The sequence below is a fragment of the Sphaeramia orbicularis genome, chromosome 17, assembly GCF_902148855.1.
Source record: "Sphaeramia orbicularis chromosome 17, fSphaOr1.1, whole genome shotgun sequence".
In the NCBI taxonomy this organism is placed as follows: Eukaryota; Metazoa; Chordata; class Actinopteri; order Kurtiformes; family Apogonidae; genus Sphaeramia; species Sphaeramia orbicularis.
The window spans coordinates 19,684,484-19,703,674 of NC_043973.1; the positions used below are offsets into that span (position 1 = coordinate 19,684,484).

A 19,191-nucleotide genomic window follows, 5' to 3' on the forward strand; every position below is an offset into this window, starting at 1 on the left:
AGAAGAATGGAATGAAAGAGGTAAAGAAATCTCAGAAGAACATTCATTTTAAGTATATTGATACGCCCTATAGTGGGAATTGGCAACATGGGCAATCTATTATTAGATTCACAAACTGACTCTATCACTGGATTATAATTTGCCTCTAATAAATTGTCAATTTTAGAGGTAATTCTAAAACCAGGATAAGTGAAGCTAGCTCTAACTATTTTGAATGGTGTTTGAACTGGGGGATTTACTCTTTCAGGATGCTTAAGGAAAAGAATAGCAGATTTTGATTCATTAATTTTGGAACCAGAGAGCTTACTAAAGGAGCTAATGGCATTCGGCAAGAAAAGAGATATCACCTGCGAATAAGCCTTTTTTGCTGTCAGTCTCATTTATTTTAATGTCGGTAATATTCTGATTACTCCTCATGTCAATAGCAAAGGGCCTTGATTGCTATCACAAACAGAAGAGGTGAAAGGGGACAGCCTAGGCATGTGTCTCTTGAAAGAATATAGGGTTTGAATGTAATGTCATTAGTTAATACTGATGCAACCGAGTTATTATACAAAACTTTAATACAATTAGAAAAATAGTTACCAGAGCCAAAACGTGCAAGTACTTATTGAGAGATACCGATGTTCAAAGTTGATCAAACACTTTCTCTGCGTCCAACAATAGTACTGCTGTATCTGGATGTTCTGTCTTTGAATAAATAATATTTAGAACCCTGTGGACACAGTGGAAAGCTTGACATCCCCTAACGAAACCATTTTGGTCTGGATCAGAGACAAGGCAGGTATTTTTCAAGCCTTCATGTCAATATTTTAGCTCTTATTTTAGCATCAGAATTAACCAGTGACATTGGTCGAAAGTTATCACATTTTGTTGCTGAATTCCCAGGTTTCAGTATCAAAATTATAAGTGCATTACGCAAGGATGGTGGAAGTTTGCTGGAATTAATGCTTTCTACAAATACATCTAACGATGATAATAATAATTGTTCTTAAAAACATTATAGACGTCAATTTGCCCATTTGGGCCAGGGGCTTTTCCTGCCTTCATTTTGTCAGTTGGTTTAGACCAGTGGTTCTTAACCTGGGTTCGATCGAACCCTAGGGGTTCGGTGAGTCAGTCTCAGGGGTTCGGCGGAGGTCAAGACACACACTCGACTCATTAGTCAGGTGTGTGTGTCGGGCTAGGTCCATGTATGTAAACAAACGGCTTCGGAGACTCTTTCTCTGATTGACATCCAATATACGCGGTGTATTGTTGTTGCTTATAGCACTACAACACATCCGGAAGTGTTTATAATCTCTTCCACTCGTCTGACGATGAATTATTTGAGTATGTTCCACATCGTTGTTATGACTTTTGCTACTTCCTGTTAACCACGGAGGCAGCCATGTGTAGCGTTTGTTTACATTTCTCGGTCACTGCACTGGTCAGTTACAATCATGTGACGACCGACGCACCGTCGCGGATGGAGAAATCATATTACACTAAAGCCGAGCTAGTGCCGTAATAAGGATGCTGGACATAAAAACGAAGAAAAGGAACAGACTTTGCTGTGAAAATGGCAAGAGAGTGGCACTTACCAAGGTGAAGCCACGCATTTCTGAACTGGTCTCTCAAAGGCAACAGCAGAAGTCACACTGATTTGCAGTAAATATTCATTATTATTGTAGCCTGATGGAAATTAGGTGATGGGTGTGTGTTAAAATGTTAAAAATGATAAATAGCATAAATACAGTAAGTTCATTATTGGAATACAAAAATTAAAACCATTTCAGTGTGGTAGTATTAAAAAAGGTCATGTCTTTGTGAAAAGGTATGTAATTTGTTGTGAGTTCATGCACTGTATTGGTTTTGTTCTTTGAACACAGTGATGTTAATGCACGGTTCATTTTGTGCACCAGTAAAACATATACCTGTGTCTTGAATTTGGAAAAAAATCATATTGTATTTTTTAATAAAGAAGGGTTCGGTGAATGCGCATATGAAACTGGTGGGGTTCAGTACCTCCAATAAGGTTAAGAACCACTGGTTTAGACATTTCAGCTCATGTGGTAGGGGAATCTAAATCAGTCAATCAGTCAATCTTCTTCACTAAGTAAAGGGAGTGTAAACTGATGAAAAAATCTTGAAGAGATTCATTAGTAAACACTCCGATGAGTAATGAGTCATATGATTCAAAAAGTGTGTTAATTATTTGAGGATCTGATCTTTTATCTCTGTTAACAGTCACAGTCTCTGTGATAATTTGTTCATTTTGTTGTGTTTTAAGCACCGTGCAAGTAGTTTCCCTGCCTTCTCTCTCTGATCATAGTAGGTCTGCTTCAGTCTAATTAAGCCTGCCAGGCCTTTATTAGTAGATAACCTGTTATACTTTGCTTTTAGAATTGCTCATTTCCATTGTTGTTGTCTACTGTTATCACCAGTTATTTCCAATTCAATTCAAGTTCCTTTATATCCCTTTCCAGCTCCAATATCTCAAAATATTGTTTATTAGATTTACTTCTTGTGTATCCTATCATTTGACCCCTAATACAAGCTTTGAAAGCCTCCTGTCTTACTGAGGCAGATGTTTCTGTTGTGTTTGACTGAAAATAGTCATCTATATTGTGATGGAAGATGGGATATGGAGACAAGCTGATGTGGTTTCTGTATGCTGAGATGGAACATGAAGAAGAAAAAGATCATCTAAACTTGACCCTATGTTTTTGGAGCCCATAAGAAACAACTGAAAACCATTGTAATGCTTTAATATTTTATTTGATTATGCCAGTCAGTTGTATTTTGATGTAGTAATAAGACACTTACATGTTTACATTCAAAGAGAAACATCAAGTATGTGTTACATTAAAAAAAAAAAAAAAAAAAAAAAAAAAAAAAAAAAAATATATATATATATATATATATATATATATATATATATACACACACACACACACATATACATACATATATATACATACATACATACATATATATATATATATATATATATATATATATATATATATATATATATATATATATATATATATATATATATATATATATTTGTAACTGGATCACATATGATAAGAAAGAAAACTGAGAAAATAGGCATTAATAAAATGAGGTCACATATTTGCAGGAAACATTCAAAGTCTTTCATATCCAAACAGTTGTAGAGGGTTTTATGAGCTTCCAGTGAAAGATACTTTAAGAGTACTGATGTATAAATGGTAAATGGACTGAACTTATATAGCATATTTTCTACACCTTCATGGTGACCAAAGTGCTTTACAATTCCTCACATTCACACACACATTCATACACCAGTGGGTGGCTGCTGCCATGCAAGATGCTGCCAGGCCCTACTGAGAGAAATGTAGGGTTCAGTGTCTTACCAAAGGACACTTCGACATGTGGACAGTTGGAGCCAGGATTCAAACCGTCAACCCTGTGGTCAATGGACGACCTGTGGTCATTGGACGACCTGCATTCATTGGACGACCTGTGGTCATTGGACGACCTGCTCTACCAGCTGAGCCACGGTCGTCAAATGAGTGGTGCTTTGAGATGAATTTCTGGATGTGCCAGTTCTTTCCATCTAGGTACGCCATGCTTGTCTTTGTCCATACCTTCTCTGGATCTGCACAGATTCTGACATTTTTCACTGTTGTGAATCTGTTGTAAATGAAAACATAGAGACTGATCAAAAATACAATTTCAAGGAGTGAATAATTATCTGAAAATAGCACCGACTGGAGTGCATTTGGCTAACAACAAAGCAGTGCAATAAAAGGCCTGTTATTATGTTAAAAAATACAAATAAAATTCTGTATTTACAATAAAATATAACTTACACAACTGCATGCAGATGACAGGCTGGTGGAAATTGTATGTAGTAACTCTTCAGCCGGTCTCTATTGGTTTGAGTGTTTGAGGTTGTTCGACAACAACTCATTATCCCACCTGTTAGATAAAGACACAAAAGTCATCATCACTACTATTGTATAATCTATTGAAGTGCAATATTTACAGAAAAAATATATAAATAAATACACCACACAAACAAATTATTACCTTGAGATGCAACGCTGGACACCAAGATAATTACAAGGAGAAGAGAGAAAAGGGTAAGATGTGCCATTGCTGGTCTCTGCCTAAAACAGATATGAACTGTACGTCTTTGCAGCGAGCTCTTTTAAGCCCACCAACACAGCAGAGACATTCATTTGTGCTCATTGCAAGTCAGGTGTACTACACCCACAGACATGCCCATGGCTGGAAAAGTAGTGGGAGTTGTCAGTCACTCAGAATAAATGTCATTACATTTTGGGAAAAATAGATCAAAGTTTCAATTTTTTAGGAATTTTTGAAATCTTTTTTTTTCCCCATTTACTTATAATGGGCGACATTTCAAATCTCTGTAGCTGCAAAACTATTGGTTGAATTCATACCAAACTAGGTTTATAGATTGCCAGTGACCCAGAATAGATGTCTTTACATTTTGGTAAAAGTTCAAATTTTTCATGAATTTTTTTGCATCTTTTTTTTTTCTCCCATATACTTATAATGGGCAAGATTTCACATGTCTATCAGCATGAGCTGGATCGATGCCAAAATAAGCTACAATACATGCGAGGGGTGGTGTTTGTTTTGCCTGGCACCACTTGTAATTGCATGTAGTTATTTTTGTAGATTAGTAGGTTATAAAATGTACCATCTTCTTTACTGCACCTAGATAAAGCTATATTACTATTACTACAAAAGCCTCAGTGTGTAACAGCAACATCACTAGTAAACTTATACAAGGAGTGCAGTGGAGTTTTTCACTTTGAAGGGATTATACACTGATTAGACATAATATTCTGATCACTGACAGGAGAAGTGGTAATAATATTGGTACTTGCATCACATTATTACCTTTCACTGGCTTGGATATATGAGGCAGCAAGTGAACGTTTAGTCCTCGAAGCTGATGTGTTAGAAGCAGCAAAATGAGCAACATAAGGAACAGAGTGACTTTGACCAGGTCCATATTGTAACGGTGATGACTGGGTTAGAGCATCTCCACAACGGCAGGTCTTGTTGGGCCCATAATAAACAACTGATAACCCTTGTAAAGCTCTAATATTTTATTTGGTTATGCCAGTCAGTTGTATTTTGATGTAGTAATAAGACACTTACATGTTTACATTCAAAGAGAAATATCAAGTAAGCATTACATTTAAAAAAAATATATATATATATATATATTTGTAACCAGATCATATAAGAAAGGAAACTGAAAAAATAGGCATTAATAAAATGAGGTCACATATTTGCAGGAAACATTCAAAGTCTTTAAAATCCAAACAATTGTAGAGGGTTTCATGAGCTTCCAGTGAAAGGTATTTGAAGTGTGCTGTCTCACGAATGGGGCTTTGGGATGAATTTCTGGATGTACCAGTTCTTTCCATCTAGGTACGCCATGCTTGTCTTTGTCCATAGCTTATCTGGATCTGCACAGATTCTGCGATTATACACTGTTGTGAATCTGTTATAAATGAAAACATAGAGACTGATCAAAAATACAATTTCGAGGAGTAATAATTATCTGAAAATAGCACCAATTGGAGTGCATTCGGCTAACAACACAGCAGTGCAATGAAAGGCCTGTTATTATGTTAAAAAATACAAATAAAATTCTGTATTTACAATAAAACATAACTTACACAACTGCATGCAGATGACAGGTTGGTGGATATTGTATGTAGTAACTCTTCAGCCGGTCTCTATGGATTTGAGTGTTTGAGGTTGTTCGACAACAACTCGCTATCCCACCTGTTAGATAAAGACACAAAAGTCATCATCACTACTATTATATAATCTACTGAAGTGCAATATTTACAACAAAAATATATAAATAAATACACCACACAAACAAATTATTACCTTGAGATGCAACGCTGGACACCAAGATAGTTACAAGGAGAAGAGAGAAAAGGGTAAGATGTGCCATTGCTGGTCTCTGCCTAAAACAGATATGAACTGTACGTCTTTGCAGCGAGCTCTTTTAAGCCCACCAACACAGCAGAGACATTCATTTGTGCTCATTGCAAGTCAGGTGTACTGCACCCACAGACACGCCCATGGCTGGAAAAGTAGTAGGAGTTGCCAGTCACCCAGAATAAATGTCATTACATTTTGGGAAAAATAGATCAAAGTTTCAATTTTTTATGAATTTTTCAAATCTTTTTTTTTTTCCCCATTTACTTATAATGGGCGACATTTCAAATGTCTGTAGCTGCAAAACTGTTGGTTGAATTCATACCAAACTAGGTTTATAGATTGCCAGTGACCCAGAATTGATGTCTTTACATTTTGGTAAAAGTTCAAATTTTTCATGAATTTTTTTTTGCATCTTTTTTTTTTCTCCCATTTACTTATAATGGGCAAGATTTCACATGTCTATCAGCATGAGCTGGATCGATGCCAAAATAAGCTACAATACGTGCGAGGGGTGGTGTTTGTTTTGCCTGGCACCACTTGTAATTGCATGTAGTTATTTTTGTAGATTAGTAGGTTATAAAATGTACCATCTTCTTTACTGCACCTAGATAAAGCTATATTACTATTACTACAAAAGCCTCAGTGTGTAACAGCAACATCACTAGTAAACTTATACAAGGAGTGCAGTGGAGTTTTTCACTTTGAAGGGATTATACACTGATTAGACATAATATTCTGATCACTGACAGGAGAAGTGGTAATAATATTGGTACTTGCATCACATTATTACCTTTCACTGGCTTGGATATATGAGGCAGCAAGTGAACGTTTAGTCCTCGAAGCTGATGTGTTAGAAGCAGCAAAATGAGCAACATAAGGAACAGAGTGACTTTGACCAGGTCCATATTGTAACGGTGATGACTGGGTTAGAGCATCTCCACAACGGCAGGTCTTGTTGTTTGTTCAAGTTGATCATCTAAACTTGATCTCATGCTTTTGGTCATAATAAACAACTGATAACCATTGTAAAGCTTTAATATTTTATTTGGTTATGCCAGTCAGTTGTATTTTGATGTAGTAATAAGACACTTACATGTTTACATTCAAAGAGAAATATCAAGTAAGCATTACATATAAAAATATATATATATATATATTTGTAACCGGATCATATATGATAAGAAAGGAAACTGAAAAATAGGCATTAATAAAATGAGGTCACATATTTGCAGGAAACATTCAAAGTCTTTAAAATCCAAACAGTTATAGAGGGTTTCATGAGCTTCCAGTGAAAGGTACTTGAAGAGTGCTGTCTCACGAATGGTGCTTTGAGATGAATTTCTGGATGTGCCAGTTCTTTCCATCTAGGTACGCCATGCTTGTCTTTGTCCATACCTTCTCTGGATCTGCACAGATTCTGCGATCACTCACTGTTGTGAATCTGTTGTAAATGAAAACATAGAGACTGATCAAAAATACAATTTCAAGGAGTGAATAATTATCTGAAAATAGCGCAGATTGGAGTGCATTCGGCTAACAACAAAGCAGTGCAATAAAAGGCCTGTTATTATGTTAAAAAATACAAATAAAATTCTGTATTTATAATAAAATATAACTTACACAACTGCATGCAGATGACAGGCTGGTGGATATTGTATGTAGTAACTCTTCAGCCGGTCTCTATTGGTTTGAGTGTTTGAGGTTGTTCGACAACAGCTCGCTATCCCACCTGTTAGATAAAGACACAAAAGTCATCATCACTACTATTATAGAATCTATTGAAGTGCAATATTTACAACAAAAATATATAAATAAATACACCACACAAACAAATTATTACCTTGAGATGCAACGCTGGACACCAAGATAGTTACAAGGAGAAGAGAGAAAAGGGTAAGATGTGCCATTGCTGGTCTCTGCCTAAAACAGATATGAGCTGTATGTCTTTGCAGCGAGCTCTTTTAAGCCCATCAACACAGCGGAGACATTCATTTGTGCTCATTGCAACTCAGGCGTACTGCACCCACAGACACGCACACGGGTGGAAAAGTAGTACATGTTTCCTCTTGCCTCGGCTCATCAGTACGGTGTGGTTTTCGCCTCTTAACTCATCCATTATCAGTGGTCTGAAGGTGTTAGTACAGTTTCCACTTCTACAGGATGTGGTCTTTACTGGTCATAGTAACTGTTCTGTAATATATAACATACAACTGGAAACACCTTGAAGAATGGAAAACTGTTAAAATTACACACTGTCAGACTTGAGTTTGATTGCTATGGTCAGTCAAGGTTATGACATAACTGACTGAAACTCATCTGCTTTTACTCTAAATAGGTGGATGCGCTTTGATATGTATATTAAAACAGCTAATAGTTACTGTGGACTCTACTGAGCCTCTTTGTTAACTCTGATCCACTGCAGAACATGCTTCAGTTAACAGAGAAAGTCAAATTTAATGCATCTAAAAAACGATTTCAACAAAGGGTAACTTGTCAAAGTCGACGTTGAACTCCTAAAAAAAAAAAAAAAGAATATTACTAATCTCACTTTTCAGTTTTCTACTGTTAGGTTTCTGAGGTTAGTGCTTCTGTGTGCTACTGACGCTGATATGTGCTTTTCTACAACCACAGTGAATGTAGAAAGAGAAAGTGTATACTCAAATGTTGGTCCCATGGCATTTAGAGGCACACAGTTTTATAAACAATGTTGGATGTGCCTACGTACAGAAATACACTAAACTGTTGCACTGTTCCACTGTAAACCACACGGCATGTGGTCAGCTGTTCTTTCATGCAGGAGAGGAAAAGCATGGCAGCTGACAGATTTTTTCATTTTCTTTTTTTATGCTGAAAGGTGGAGGATCCCTGGTTTTACCCACGACTGCTCATAAAGTTGCCTAGTGTTCAATCATATGTAAAATAACAGCCTTTAAATGAGAGGTATCTTATCATCTACGTATGTCCGGTAAACACACAGCACATATGGTACAAGTACTCAAATCCCTCCAGCATAAGGTAGATGACTATTAATTTAAACTTATTTTGCACTAAATACTGTAACAATATGTAACAGCATCAGATTAATATTAATAATTTATCTGAACTGGAAAAACATACACAATTCACTGCTTTTTTCTCAGCAGTAACAAGAGATTAAATGAATTGATGTTGCAGTACTCATGAATGGCCAACAGGTGGTGTTATATCCACAGTCATTCAGGGGGAAGCAAATGACTCCATATGGATGTAAATTAGCTAAAACCAGACATAGAATGTGGCTAAAACATATATAATATAAAAATAATATAATATTATAGTACAGGAAAGACTTTGAGATTCAGGTAAATATTGAGGTCATCAAAGATTTTCTGTATTGTGCATCATGATACACATTTACCTTATTTTTTAATTGTAAGTATATGTGCTAAATTTAGCTTAGCATAGTGTTAACATGCAGTGTATTGGTGGAAATGGGGTGAAAAATAAAATGTTGCAAGCATTAGCTGTTTCTGAAGAATTAGAGGTTAAGAGAGTGAAATGTGTGTTATTAGCCATTTGTAGCCTAGCATACCATATGATGTAATTCCATTCCTGTTAGCTTGGAAAAATAGAACAGAGGGAATATGTAACTTTTGTCAATCTGAATCTGAATCTACTTTACACTTATTCTTTTTATGTGAACGTTCTTCTAATTTTTGGTCCAAAATTGAAAATTATATCATATCTAAAAGTAACAATAAAATAAATATAACATCCCAAAATGTAATTACTTATTTTAAACATGTTACTAACAATCTAGAATTTATTGTAAATTTATTTATATTATTTGGAAAATGTCATATACAAAAAAACAAATATACTAAAACACACCCACATTTTAAAATCTTCCTATTAGAATTTGAAATTTATATTAAATCTTTAGAATTCATATATAATAATAATAATAAAAAAAAGCACTAACACATTGGCTATTTATAAACAATTTTTCAATTCTGACTGAACTCTCTGTTGCATTTACTTATTTATATTTGTTAGATGTATTATTTATTTACTTATTTACTTTTTTAAAAATTATTATTTGTATTTTATGCTTTGTATTTTTAAATCTATGCATTATTTTCTTAAACTTATATGTTCAAATGCTTTTTCTCTTTTGACTTCTTGATGTATGTTTAAAATTTTGTACTGTATACTTAAATGTTGTTAATAAAGTTGTTAATAAAAAAAAAAGAACAGAAGGCAATAAAATGATGATGTAATGCAATATTCATAGAGCTGTTGGTTGTAATAGGTAATGACTGTACCTGTATGGTTTACATATTGTTGTTTGGAACCTGTTGTAAGACAGATGCCAGCTGATGATGCCACATGATGAGGACAACACCTGATCCCATGGTTTGGATGTGGTGAACCTGGATTCTTCACTAGGATGATGAGTAAGCTTTAAACACACATGTCTGCTTCTAAAATTACAGCATCAGAACTGGTTCAGTCAAGTAAAACCTTATACCAGTTCAGATAGTTTAACTTATGTGGTTTTCTGCCTCACATGATTTATTGGTACAATATCCTCATAAACATTATTTACCCTGCCCCCTGAAGGGGAGGCAATGGGTATTGTTTTGGTTTCAGTTTGTTTGTTTGCTAATTTGTTTGTTTATTTGTTAACACTATAACAGCAAAACAGTTGGTTGAATTCATACCAAATGTGGTTTATATATTACCAGTCATCCAGAATAAATGTCATTACATTTAGGGAAAAATAGGTCAAATTTTCAATTTTTTAGGAATTTTTTAAAATCTTTTTTTCCTCCCCATTTGCTTATAATGGCAACATTTCAAATGTCTGTAGCAGCAAAACTATTGGTTGAATTCATGCCAAATTGGGTTTACAGATTGCCAGTGACCCAGAATAGATGTCATTACATTTTGGGAAAAGTAGGTCAAAGTTCACATTTTTTTATGAATTTTTTACATCTTTTTTTCCCCCTGCCATTTACTTAGAATGGGCGAGATTTCACATGTCTATTAAAACATCAATTTTGTTTCAGTTTACTTCAAACTTGGCACATACAGGGTGGGGAAGCAAAATTTACAGTGAACATTTAGTTGTTTTTTTCTCAGCAGGCACTACGTCAATTGTTTTGAAACCAAACATATATTGAAGTCATAATCATACCTAACACTATTATCCATACCTTTTCAGAAACTTTTGCCCATATGAGTAATCAGGAAAGCAAACGTCAAAGAGTGTGTGATTTGCTGAATGCACTCGTCACACCAAAGGAGATTTCAAAAATAGTTGGAGTGTCCATAAAGACAGTTTATTATGTAAAGAAAAGAATGACTATGAGCAAAACTATTTCAAGAAAGTCTGGAAGTGGAGGAAGCAACAAAAAATGGACCAAAGCTTTTATTAAAGCTCTCAAATCCAAAATCCTAAAGGGTCCAACCAAATCCATGAGAAAAATGGCAATTGAACTTGAGGTAGACAACAAGACCGTTAGAAATGCAGTAAAATATGATTTTAAGATTTAAATTCTCATGACTTTCAATAAACTAATTGGTCATACACTGTCTTTCAATCCCTGTCTCAAAATATTGTAAATTTTGCTTCCCCACCCTGTATATAGAGGCAATTGATAGGCTAACATCAGCACATGCATAGACATGTTGACATCAGCTGGATCGATGCCAAAATAAGTTACAATATGTTCGAGGGGTGGGGTTTGTTGTGCTTGGCACCACTTGTTATTGTATACAGTTATTTTTGTAGATTAGTAGGTTATAAAATTTACCATCTTCTTTATTGCACTTAGATAAAGCTCTATTACTGTAACTACAAAAGCCTCACTAGTAAACTTATACAAAGAGTGTAAATACACTTTGCATGCAAAGGATGCAGTAGAGAATTTCACTTTGAAGGGATTATACACTGTGATTAGCCATAATATTCTGATCACTGACAGGAGAAGTGGTAATAATATTGGTACTTACATCACATTACTACCTTTCACTGGCTTGGATATATGAGACAGCAAGTGAACGTTTAGTCCTTGAAGCTGATGTGTTGGAAGCAGCAAAATGAGCAACATAAGGAACGGAGTGCCTTTGACCAGGTCCATATTGTAACAGTGATGACTGAGTCAGAGCATCTCCACAGCTGCAGGTCTTGTTGTTTGTTCCTGGTCTGCAATTGTTAGTACCGACCAAAAATAGACTAAGAAAGGACATCCCAATCTTAGGTCTATTGATCATCTATGGGAGATGCATGTATAAATCTGATCCATGGAGGTCCATTTCTAATTCCAGGACTTCAGGGATCTGCTGCTAATCTTGGTCCAGATACCACAGCACACCATCAGAGGTCTGGTGGAGTCTAGGCCTCGGGTCAGAGCTGTCTTTGTGGAAAAAGAGGAACTACACAGTACATGGGGTAAGGTTCAAGGTGACTTTATTTATACCTGTAATAATGTTATGCACCCACAGATGCTTGATTGGTTGAAATCCTGTTGTTCTTTAGATGCTTTTGGTCATTTCTAATGAACAACAAGATCTGGAGATTCTCTGACTCAGTCATTTGACCATCATAATTTCTCCTTTGTCAAAGTTTCTCAGATCCCTACTCTTGCCCATTTTGCTGTTTCTAACACATCAACTACAAGGACTAAATGTTAGGGCGTCTCATTTTTGGGACTTCTTTTTCGATCAAGTTCTTAATTTGACCAGTTAATCTCTTATATATTAATAACTCCCCCCCTATAAATTTGTCCCAGTTCGTAAAGTTTTAGACCCCCCCCCCCACCTCCCCCACCCCACCGCCATCTTTAGTGTGCCCATTAGCCGAGTGCAGAAAACCCATTTTTCAATAGAAAATCATGCATTTGTCGGTTAGTTATGCCATATTTGCTCATGCAAATGTCATAATAGAGGTTTTGGGGGATGCTACTGTCGTTTATGAAGGTCTCAAATCATGTCAAGGTCACATGATTTTAGACAAGGTCAAGGTCATTTGACACTGAAAAATGGGTAAAATCACACATTTTTGCTGATTTCTTTATTGCCTAGTCTTATTTCAAAGATATCCACTCAGGCCTTTCACTGGAGACCATTTTATCCTAGATTACCCATCTGGTAGCCTGCCTTTTCTTCAGTTCAGCAGATTCCAGATTTCTTTTTCTTACCAAAGGAAGCTGAGTGGCTGGAATAGCATTCAGTGAAGGGCTAATAACTTCTTCCCATTCATCTGCAGGGCCACCTTTTCTCTTCAAAGGGCCCCCAGGGTGCTTCACCTTCTTCTCTTCACTACTCTTGGGTGTTTTGCCTTTAGGATGACTTGGCATATTTGCACTGAAAATGTGTTACCCTTCTCTGGAAAAAGAGATCTGGTACCTGCTGAACTGAAGAAAAGGCAGGCTACCAGATGGGTAATCTAGGATAAAATGATCTCCAGTGAAAGCCCTGAGTGGATATCTGTGAAATAAGACTAGGCAATAAAGAAATCAGCAAAAACGTGTGATTTTACCCATTTTTCAGTGTCAAATGACCTTGACCTTGCCTAAAATCATGTGACCTTGACCTATACATGATTTGAGACCTTCATAAATGACAGTAGCATGCCCCAAAACCTCTAATATGACATTTGCATGAGAAAATATGGCATAACTAACCGACAAATGCATGATTTTCCACTGAAAAATGGGTTTTCTGCACTCAGCTAACGGGCACCCTAAAGATAGCGGGGGTGGGGGTGGGGTGGGGGTCTAAAATTTTATGGATTGGGCCAAAATTTTTGGGGGGAGTTACTAATATATAAGAGATTAACTGGTCAAATTAAGAGCTTGATTGGAAAAGAAGTCCCAAAAATGAGACGCCCTATTAAATGTTCACTTGCTGCCTAATATATGCCATCCACTGACAGGCCCCATTGGAATGGCATTATCAAAATTAATACCATTTTGCCTGTCAGTGGTCATAATGTTATGGCTGATCAGTGCATATAGTATGTAGTGTACATTTATCAACCGTATGTGTAAGTCCTGTGCCAGAATGCACCCACAGCTACTAAAACCACCAATGGATTGACGCCATGTCTCCACAGAGTGTATCACACACTGAATAAAGCCTGAAGTTCATTGTTCATACATTGTTTTCTGTTTCAGTCACTGTCTCAGTTGGTCAAATTAGCACTGCTGTTTAACAGTCTTCTTGAGCTGTGTCAGATGATAGTTCACATTATAACTCTGTTAAATGAGCTCTGTTTTAAGGTGGAAATCATCCACAGTAAAACAACAAATCGCCTCTGTTTTCTGTGCAGTTCGTGTTGTCAGTAGTTGGACTAAAGATCCATTTTGCACTGTCCAACATTGTAACTTTATATCTTTGTAAACTTCATAGTCAAACTCACTAGTGGAGAAAAAAATGTTGTGATTTCAGCATCACATTGACATTTTGTCAGTCTCTGAAAGTTGCTTCTTAGTGGTTCTGATCTTCAGCGTGGCCTTTGTGTTAGTTTTAAGCATCATGGGAGACTGGCAGAGGGATTCACTACTCCCTCTAACCTTATATTCCAAACACTGCAATAATACTTTTAGGACATTTTTGAATATTTTGAAGTAGAAATGCTACATATAACTGCTTGAACACTGAGTTTTGTTATGTACCAGTATGTGGCAGCACATGGAGTCTCTCAGATTAGTATTAATAATTTAGCAATTTGCCCACATTGTTCAATTGGAGAAACTTGTGAATGAAGCATATAAAAAAGGGGACTTTTGTAGTCGGTTTCGAAAGCAACTCTTCATTTCAGTGTTAATCAGACAGTTCATGCTTCCTTCCTCATTTTGAGAGATCATTTCTGCTTTCCACAGACAAAGATTCTCATGTTTTATTCAAAAATACAAAATCCAGTAAAGTTATTTCTGTGAATGCCAGTATTGGCTTAAAAGTGTATTATACAAAATTGTCCATTTACAAAAGCAAGAGTACATTATTTTTAAGTGCAGTTGTCAGATTGTTAGAATTCATAAATATTCCATCAGTGAAAGGGTGTCGTCTCCCTCTTCACCTCATTCTATGACTGTGAATTAGTTGTCTGTACTCCTATAGTATGAGCAAACACTGACAAAAGTATTGTATGTTGGACGGTGATTATCTAAAATGTGCTTTGGTAAAAAGTAGATAAGTTTGTAAATGACGTGGGGCTTAGATACAAAAAAAGGGGCTACTCTTTATATCAACAGGTGAACATTGATAAACATAGTCATTTCACACAGGAGCAACAAATACTTTACATATTTTCCTACTTAAGAGTGAGACCAAATGGACTGATCAGTTGTGAATCAGCTCCGCGAGGCAAATAAAATAATTTAATCACATGTCCTTTCAAAACCCTTATTTAAGACTATAATATTTGGTTTTATTGAATGCCATCATAATAATACACATAATTACTAATGTATTAAAGACATAATATGTGTTAATGATTCTCAAAAAAATATTTTGGCCTTGTATGACAATAAATAACTGGCAAAACTATTTAACTGGGAGCAAAACAGCAGATTGTTCTTTTTGGCAGCCAATAATAGCTTTTTATTTCTAACAAAAATCTCACAACACCTACATAGTTGTGAACCACATGTCCAGGATTTTCACTATATCAGGAAATTCATGTCTGTTTGCCAAGTAACTTTGATTTTTTTTAATTTTTTTTTTAAATCAATATTATCGACTCAACCACAAATGGCCGTTAAACAAGTTGAGACTTGTAATTTAAGAGGAAAGGCATGCAGGGACAAATGACCAAGTTTGGCTGGGGGATGATCGGAAACTGTGGTTTGTGGTGGAAAGCCTTGGGATCTCCTTCCTCTTTCTGACCTCCGCACTGGCTGAAAAAGATGACACATTGGGCAGAGTGGCCAGCACATGATGCTTCCTGTACTTATTGCTGAGTTCAGCAACATATGTAACATAAGGCAGTAATTTACAGTAAATATAAGTATCCTACATATTGTTTCTTCAGAACCAGAGTATCAGGATAACAATACAAATGGATTAGTTCACACAGAGACAGTATATTGAAGTGGTGGTCATACCTGGAGGCTGTGTGAGAAAGTGGAACAAGCTCACATCCTAATGCCATAATTAACTTCATAAAATATAATACAATAATATGAATCTGAGGTAAATATACTTAATATCGACCACTTGGTTCAAGGTTTCCCATAGTATTATTAGGCTAATCCATGGAACCAAAGCAATTTTTGCCACAGAGATCACTGAAAAATCAACCTGTGGAGCATGAAAACTAAATTGCATTTCCCAGATTGAATGGCTGTAGATGACTGCCTAAGCAAATTTTGTTATTAAATTTTTAAGATGCTTATTTACTATGTACTTTAACTTTCCAAGACAGGTAATGATAATAGAAATTATTATTATAGCCCTAAACAATAGTACATAAATTGGCCTTGCAGGAGCATCCCCACTCCCTTAGTGATATGTTTGGGTCTTCTCATACTCAGACATTCAGTAATAAAATACTTAAAGAACATCAATTTTCTATGAGGAACATCCCCCATGGCAGCTGTGGGGTACACCCAAAGGCCACAGAGACCTATGGAACTGCCTTATCTGTATCTGCAGCATTTATATGCATTGGGTAGATCAGCAGTAGCTCATTTATTATTGATTAATATTATTTATTGAACACTTATTGGAGGTTTTGAACAGTGATCATAAGGAAAGCTTTTGCACCAGGTCAGATACTTTCCTAAGAAGAGGCCTCAATCATACCATAAATTTCTCATATGGATCTGCCAGTGTCATCACGAATTTACAAAAAAAGGGAAAAAAAAGGAAATGATCAGCTACACTCTTTGCCCCCACCCTGACACTTACGAAGAAAACCTTAACAAACAATGCATCCGGTTATTTTTCCTAGTTCCTCTTTTTACGGAATAAAACTTGAACATTTGGCCAGAGGAGATCAGCCATCTCCTTCTGCGAGACCAGACACTCAGTCTCTGCAAAGACCCTCTGGATCATCTCACACAGGAACCATGCAGATGTCCATCAGACAACTGGCGTGCCTCACTCTTTTTGCTGGATTTCTTGCAATAGTAGCAGCAAATACAGGTAAGACTCATCCTGAACATCAACAATGCTTGATAAGAAACGTAAAAATTCATGTCTCATTTATTAATTTGTTTTAAATTACATATGAAAGATGTTTACTCATAACAGAACATCATATTTGATTCTTCTTAAACAGAAATCAAGATAAGCAAGTGCTGTACTCAGGTCAGTTCGCAGAACATCACTGCTCCCATCATTGGCTATAGGATCCAGAGGAGGAACCCACCATGTGTCCGTGCCGTCATGTAAGAGCCAGCGTCCATTACAAACAGCGATCATCCAAAATTTTTAATATGAAAAAGAAAATGAACCAGAAATTGAGACTGAATGTATTTCTTTTTTCTGTTTAGCTTTGAGACCACAGAAGGAGATGTTTGCAGCCACTGGAAACAGGACTGGGTCTTTGACAGGATCAGGGAATTAGAGTAAGTTGGCCTTTCATTCTTTAGACCTAATTCATGACACTGGGTTGCTCTGAGACTGAATATACAAATTTTTGACAATTTTCTGTTTTGAAATGCTGACTTTTGTGTGTTTTAACAGGCAAGCCCGCAGAGCAAAGAAGAACACCACCATGGCCGCTACAACCTTGAGCCCATGAAACCACAGCATAACATCATTTATATCTAATGCCATTTGTCTTGAAATAACATAATATATTTAAAATGCTTTGTGATGTTCATCTGTGATATTTAATATTTATTAGTGTATTTATTGTCTTGTCTTTATATTTCTGAATTTCTTTATTTTTATTTTCCTTCTGTGCAGTTTTTTTTTATATATAGAGCTGAACAAATTCAATAAATGTTATTATTCACTATGCAATTTGTTGGTGTTTTTGTTTAATACTAGAGCTCACAAATACTTGATGGGGTGATGGTCAAGATTTCATGGTATGTCTGACAGAAGTAGTCGTTTTATAGGTTGACTCTGCCATCTAGTGGAGGATTGTTATTATTGCAGGTCTTGTAGTGAAATGTGTTATTGAGGGAGTCACCTTGTCTGAGTGGAGCATCAGCCCCTTTGGGTGTTGATCTGAAATAGCACAAGAGTCTGCTTCCCTGTCACTCATGCAATGCTTTAACATGAGCTCGGGGGATGGGATGGTTCATCTGAATGACACCTTCCAGCTCATGTACTGGTTGCATCTTTACATGTCCAATAAGCGCAGGTCATATAAATAAATGACATACAAAGCAAAGAAGCAGTTTAATCCATTTCTAATAATTGGAGTCTCATTCTTTTATTTGACTTAACATCTGGTCAATAGTTTATTCCTGAACAGCAAGATTTCTGAAGCTTTAGGGTAAATAAGTTTTGTTTATGGCTATAGGAATATTCTAGCACATACTCATGATTAATTAAGTAAATAAGCAAATAAGGCAGTGATAAAAATATGATTGTGAAAAAATAAACTTTTCACAGATGCTGAATGATTAAGCAAATCTATCTAAAGCTGTTTTTTTCAGTGCGACAGTGCGATACTTTCAGGTCTTCTTTTATTTGCTTAGTCCAACAAAATTGGACCACATTAAGCTGCCTTCTTTGTGAATCATATTATTTAGCTGCATTTGTTCAAAGTTTGGGCTAATAGAAACTATAAGTTGTGTTCAGGAAGCTCTCCGTGGTGGTGAGGAAAGCTTCTTTGCGATTCTTCTTGATCGCATTTTCCTTTTCATCCTTGCCATCCTTTGACATCTTCTTCAGTCTTGTGCTATAAAAAAAAAAAAAAAAAAATGTACTCACAATTCTTTACGCAACATTTAATATGTAAAGTGAAAATTGAAAGTAAAGTGGGTTTTAGTGCCATACCTGAGTGATGCCAGAATTTTCCTCACCCACTCATCCTCTCGAGTCGCACATATTTCTTTCTTCATAACTGTGTAGAAACTGTAATGGATCAGACAAATATAGAAATATGTAAAAATGTATGATGAAAGCTTTGAAATGGTTAGAATTCATGAGGATTTTAACTATTTATTCCTTTATCTTTTAGAGTTATTAAAACAAGAAATTGTTAAATGATAAATAAGAAAATAAGGTTGATTGAATAAAACAAACCAAACTGCAGCCTGTTTAGAG

General features: G+C 35.9%; 3 protein-coding genes across 5 annotated transcripts in view; all 3 read right to left on the bottom strand.

The window, feature by feature from the left end:
* Positions 1–3,041: 3,041 nt before the first annotated feature.
* Positions 3,042–6,070, bottom strand: LOC115436951 (C-C motif chemokine 2-like). 3 transcript variants are annotated; one of them, XM_030159975.1, is made up of 3 exons: positions 5,917–6,070; positions 5,697–5,805; positions 3,042–3,663 (listed from the first exon to the last, which is right to left on the bottom strand). In XM_030159975.1, the coding sequence occupies exons 1-3, from the start codon at positions 5,981–5,983 to the stop codon at positions 3,423–3,425; spliced, it is 417 nt and encodes a 138-aa protein (XP_030015835.1). In that variant the 5' UTR covers positions 5,984–6,070; the 3' UTR covers positions 3,042–3,422. The 3 variants fall into 3 exon arrangements, 2 of the variants coding, with proteins under 2 accessions (XP_030015835.1, XP_030015836.1); XM_030159976.1 differs by lacking the exons at positions 5,697–5,805; positions 5,917–6,070 and adding exons at positions 3,843–3,951; positions 4,063–4,319; XR_003937888.1 differs by lacking the exon at positions 3,042–3,663 and adding an exon at positions 5,506–5,518 and having other exon boundaries at positions 5,917–6,066.
* A 916-nt stretch (positions 6,071–6,986) lies between these two features.
* Positions 6,987–7,996, bottom strand: LOC115436952 (eotaxin-like). The gene is made up of 3 exons (XM_030159978.1): positions 7,814–7,996; positions 7,594–7,702; positions 6,987–7,414 (listed from the first exon to the last, which is right to left on the bottom strand). The coding sequence occupies exons 1-3, from the start codon at positions 7,878–7,880 to the stop codon at positions 7,288–7,290; spliced, it is 303 nt and encodes a 100-aa protein (XP_030015838.1). The 5' UTR covers positions 7,881–7,996; the 3' UTR covers positions 6,987–7,287.
* A 9,139-nt stretch (positions 7,997–17,135) lies between these two features.
* LOC115436949 (C-C motif chemokine 20-like) overlaps positions 17,136–19,191 on the bottom strand; it is a 3,384-nt gene continuing 1,328 nt past the window's right edge. Inside the window, exons 3-4 of the mRNA XM_030159973.1 lie at positions 18,922–18,999; positions 17,136–18,823 (exon numbers count right to left, since the gene is read on the bottom strand). Of these exons, the coding sequence (XP_030015833.1) occupies positions 18,697–18,823; positions 18,922–18,999 (205 nt within the window). The 3' untranslated portion in view covers positions 17,136–18,696. The remainder of the gene's footprint in view (positions 18,824–18,921; positions 19,000–19,191) is intronic.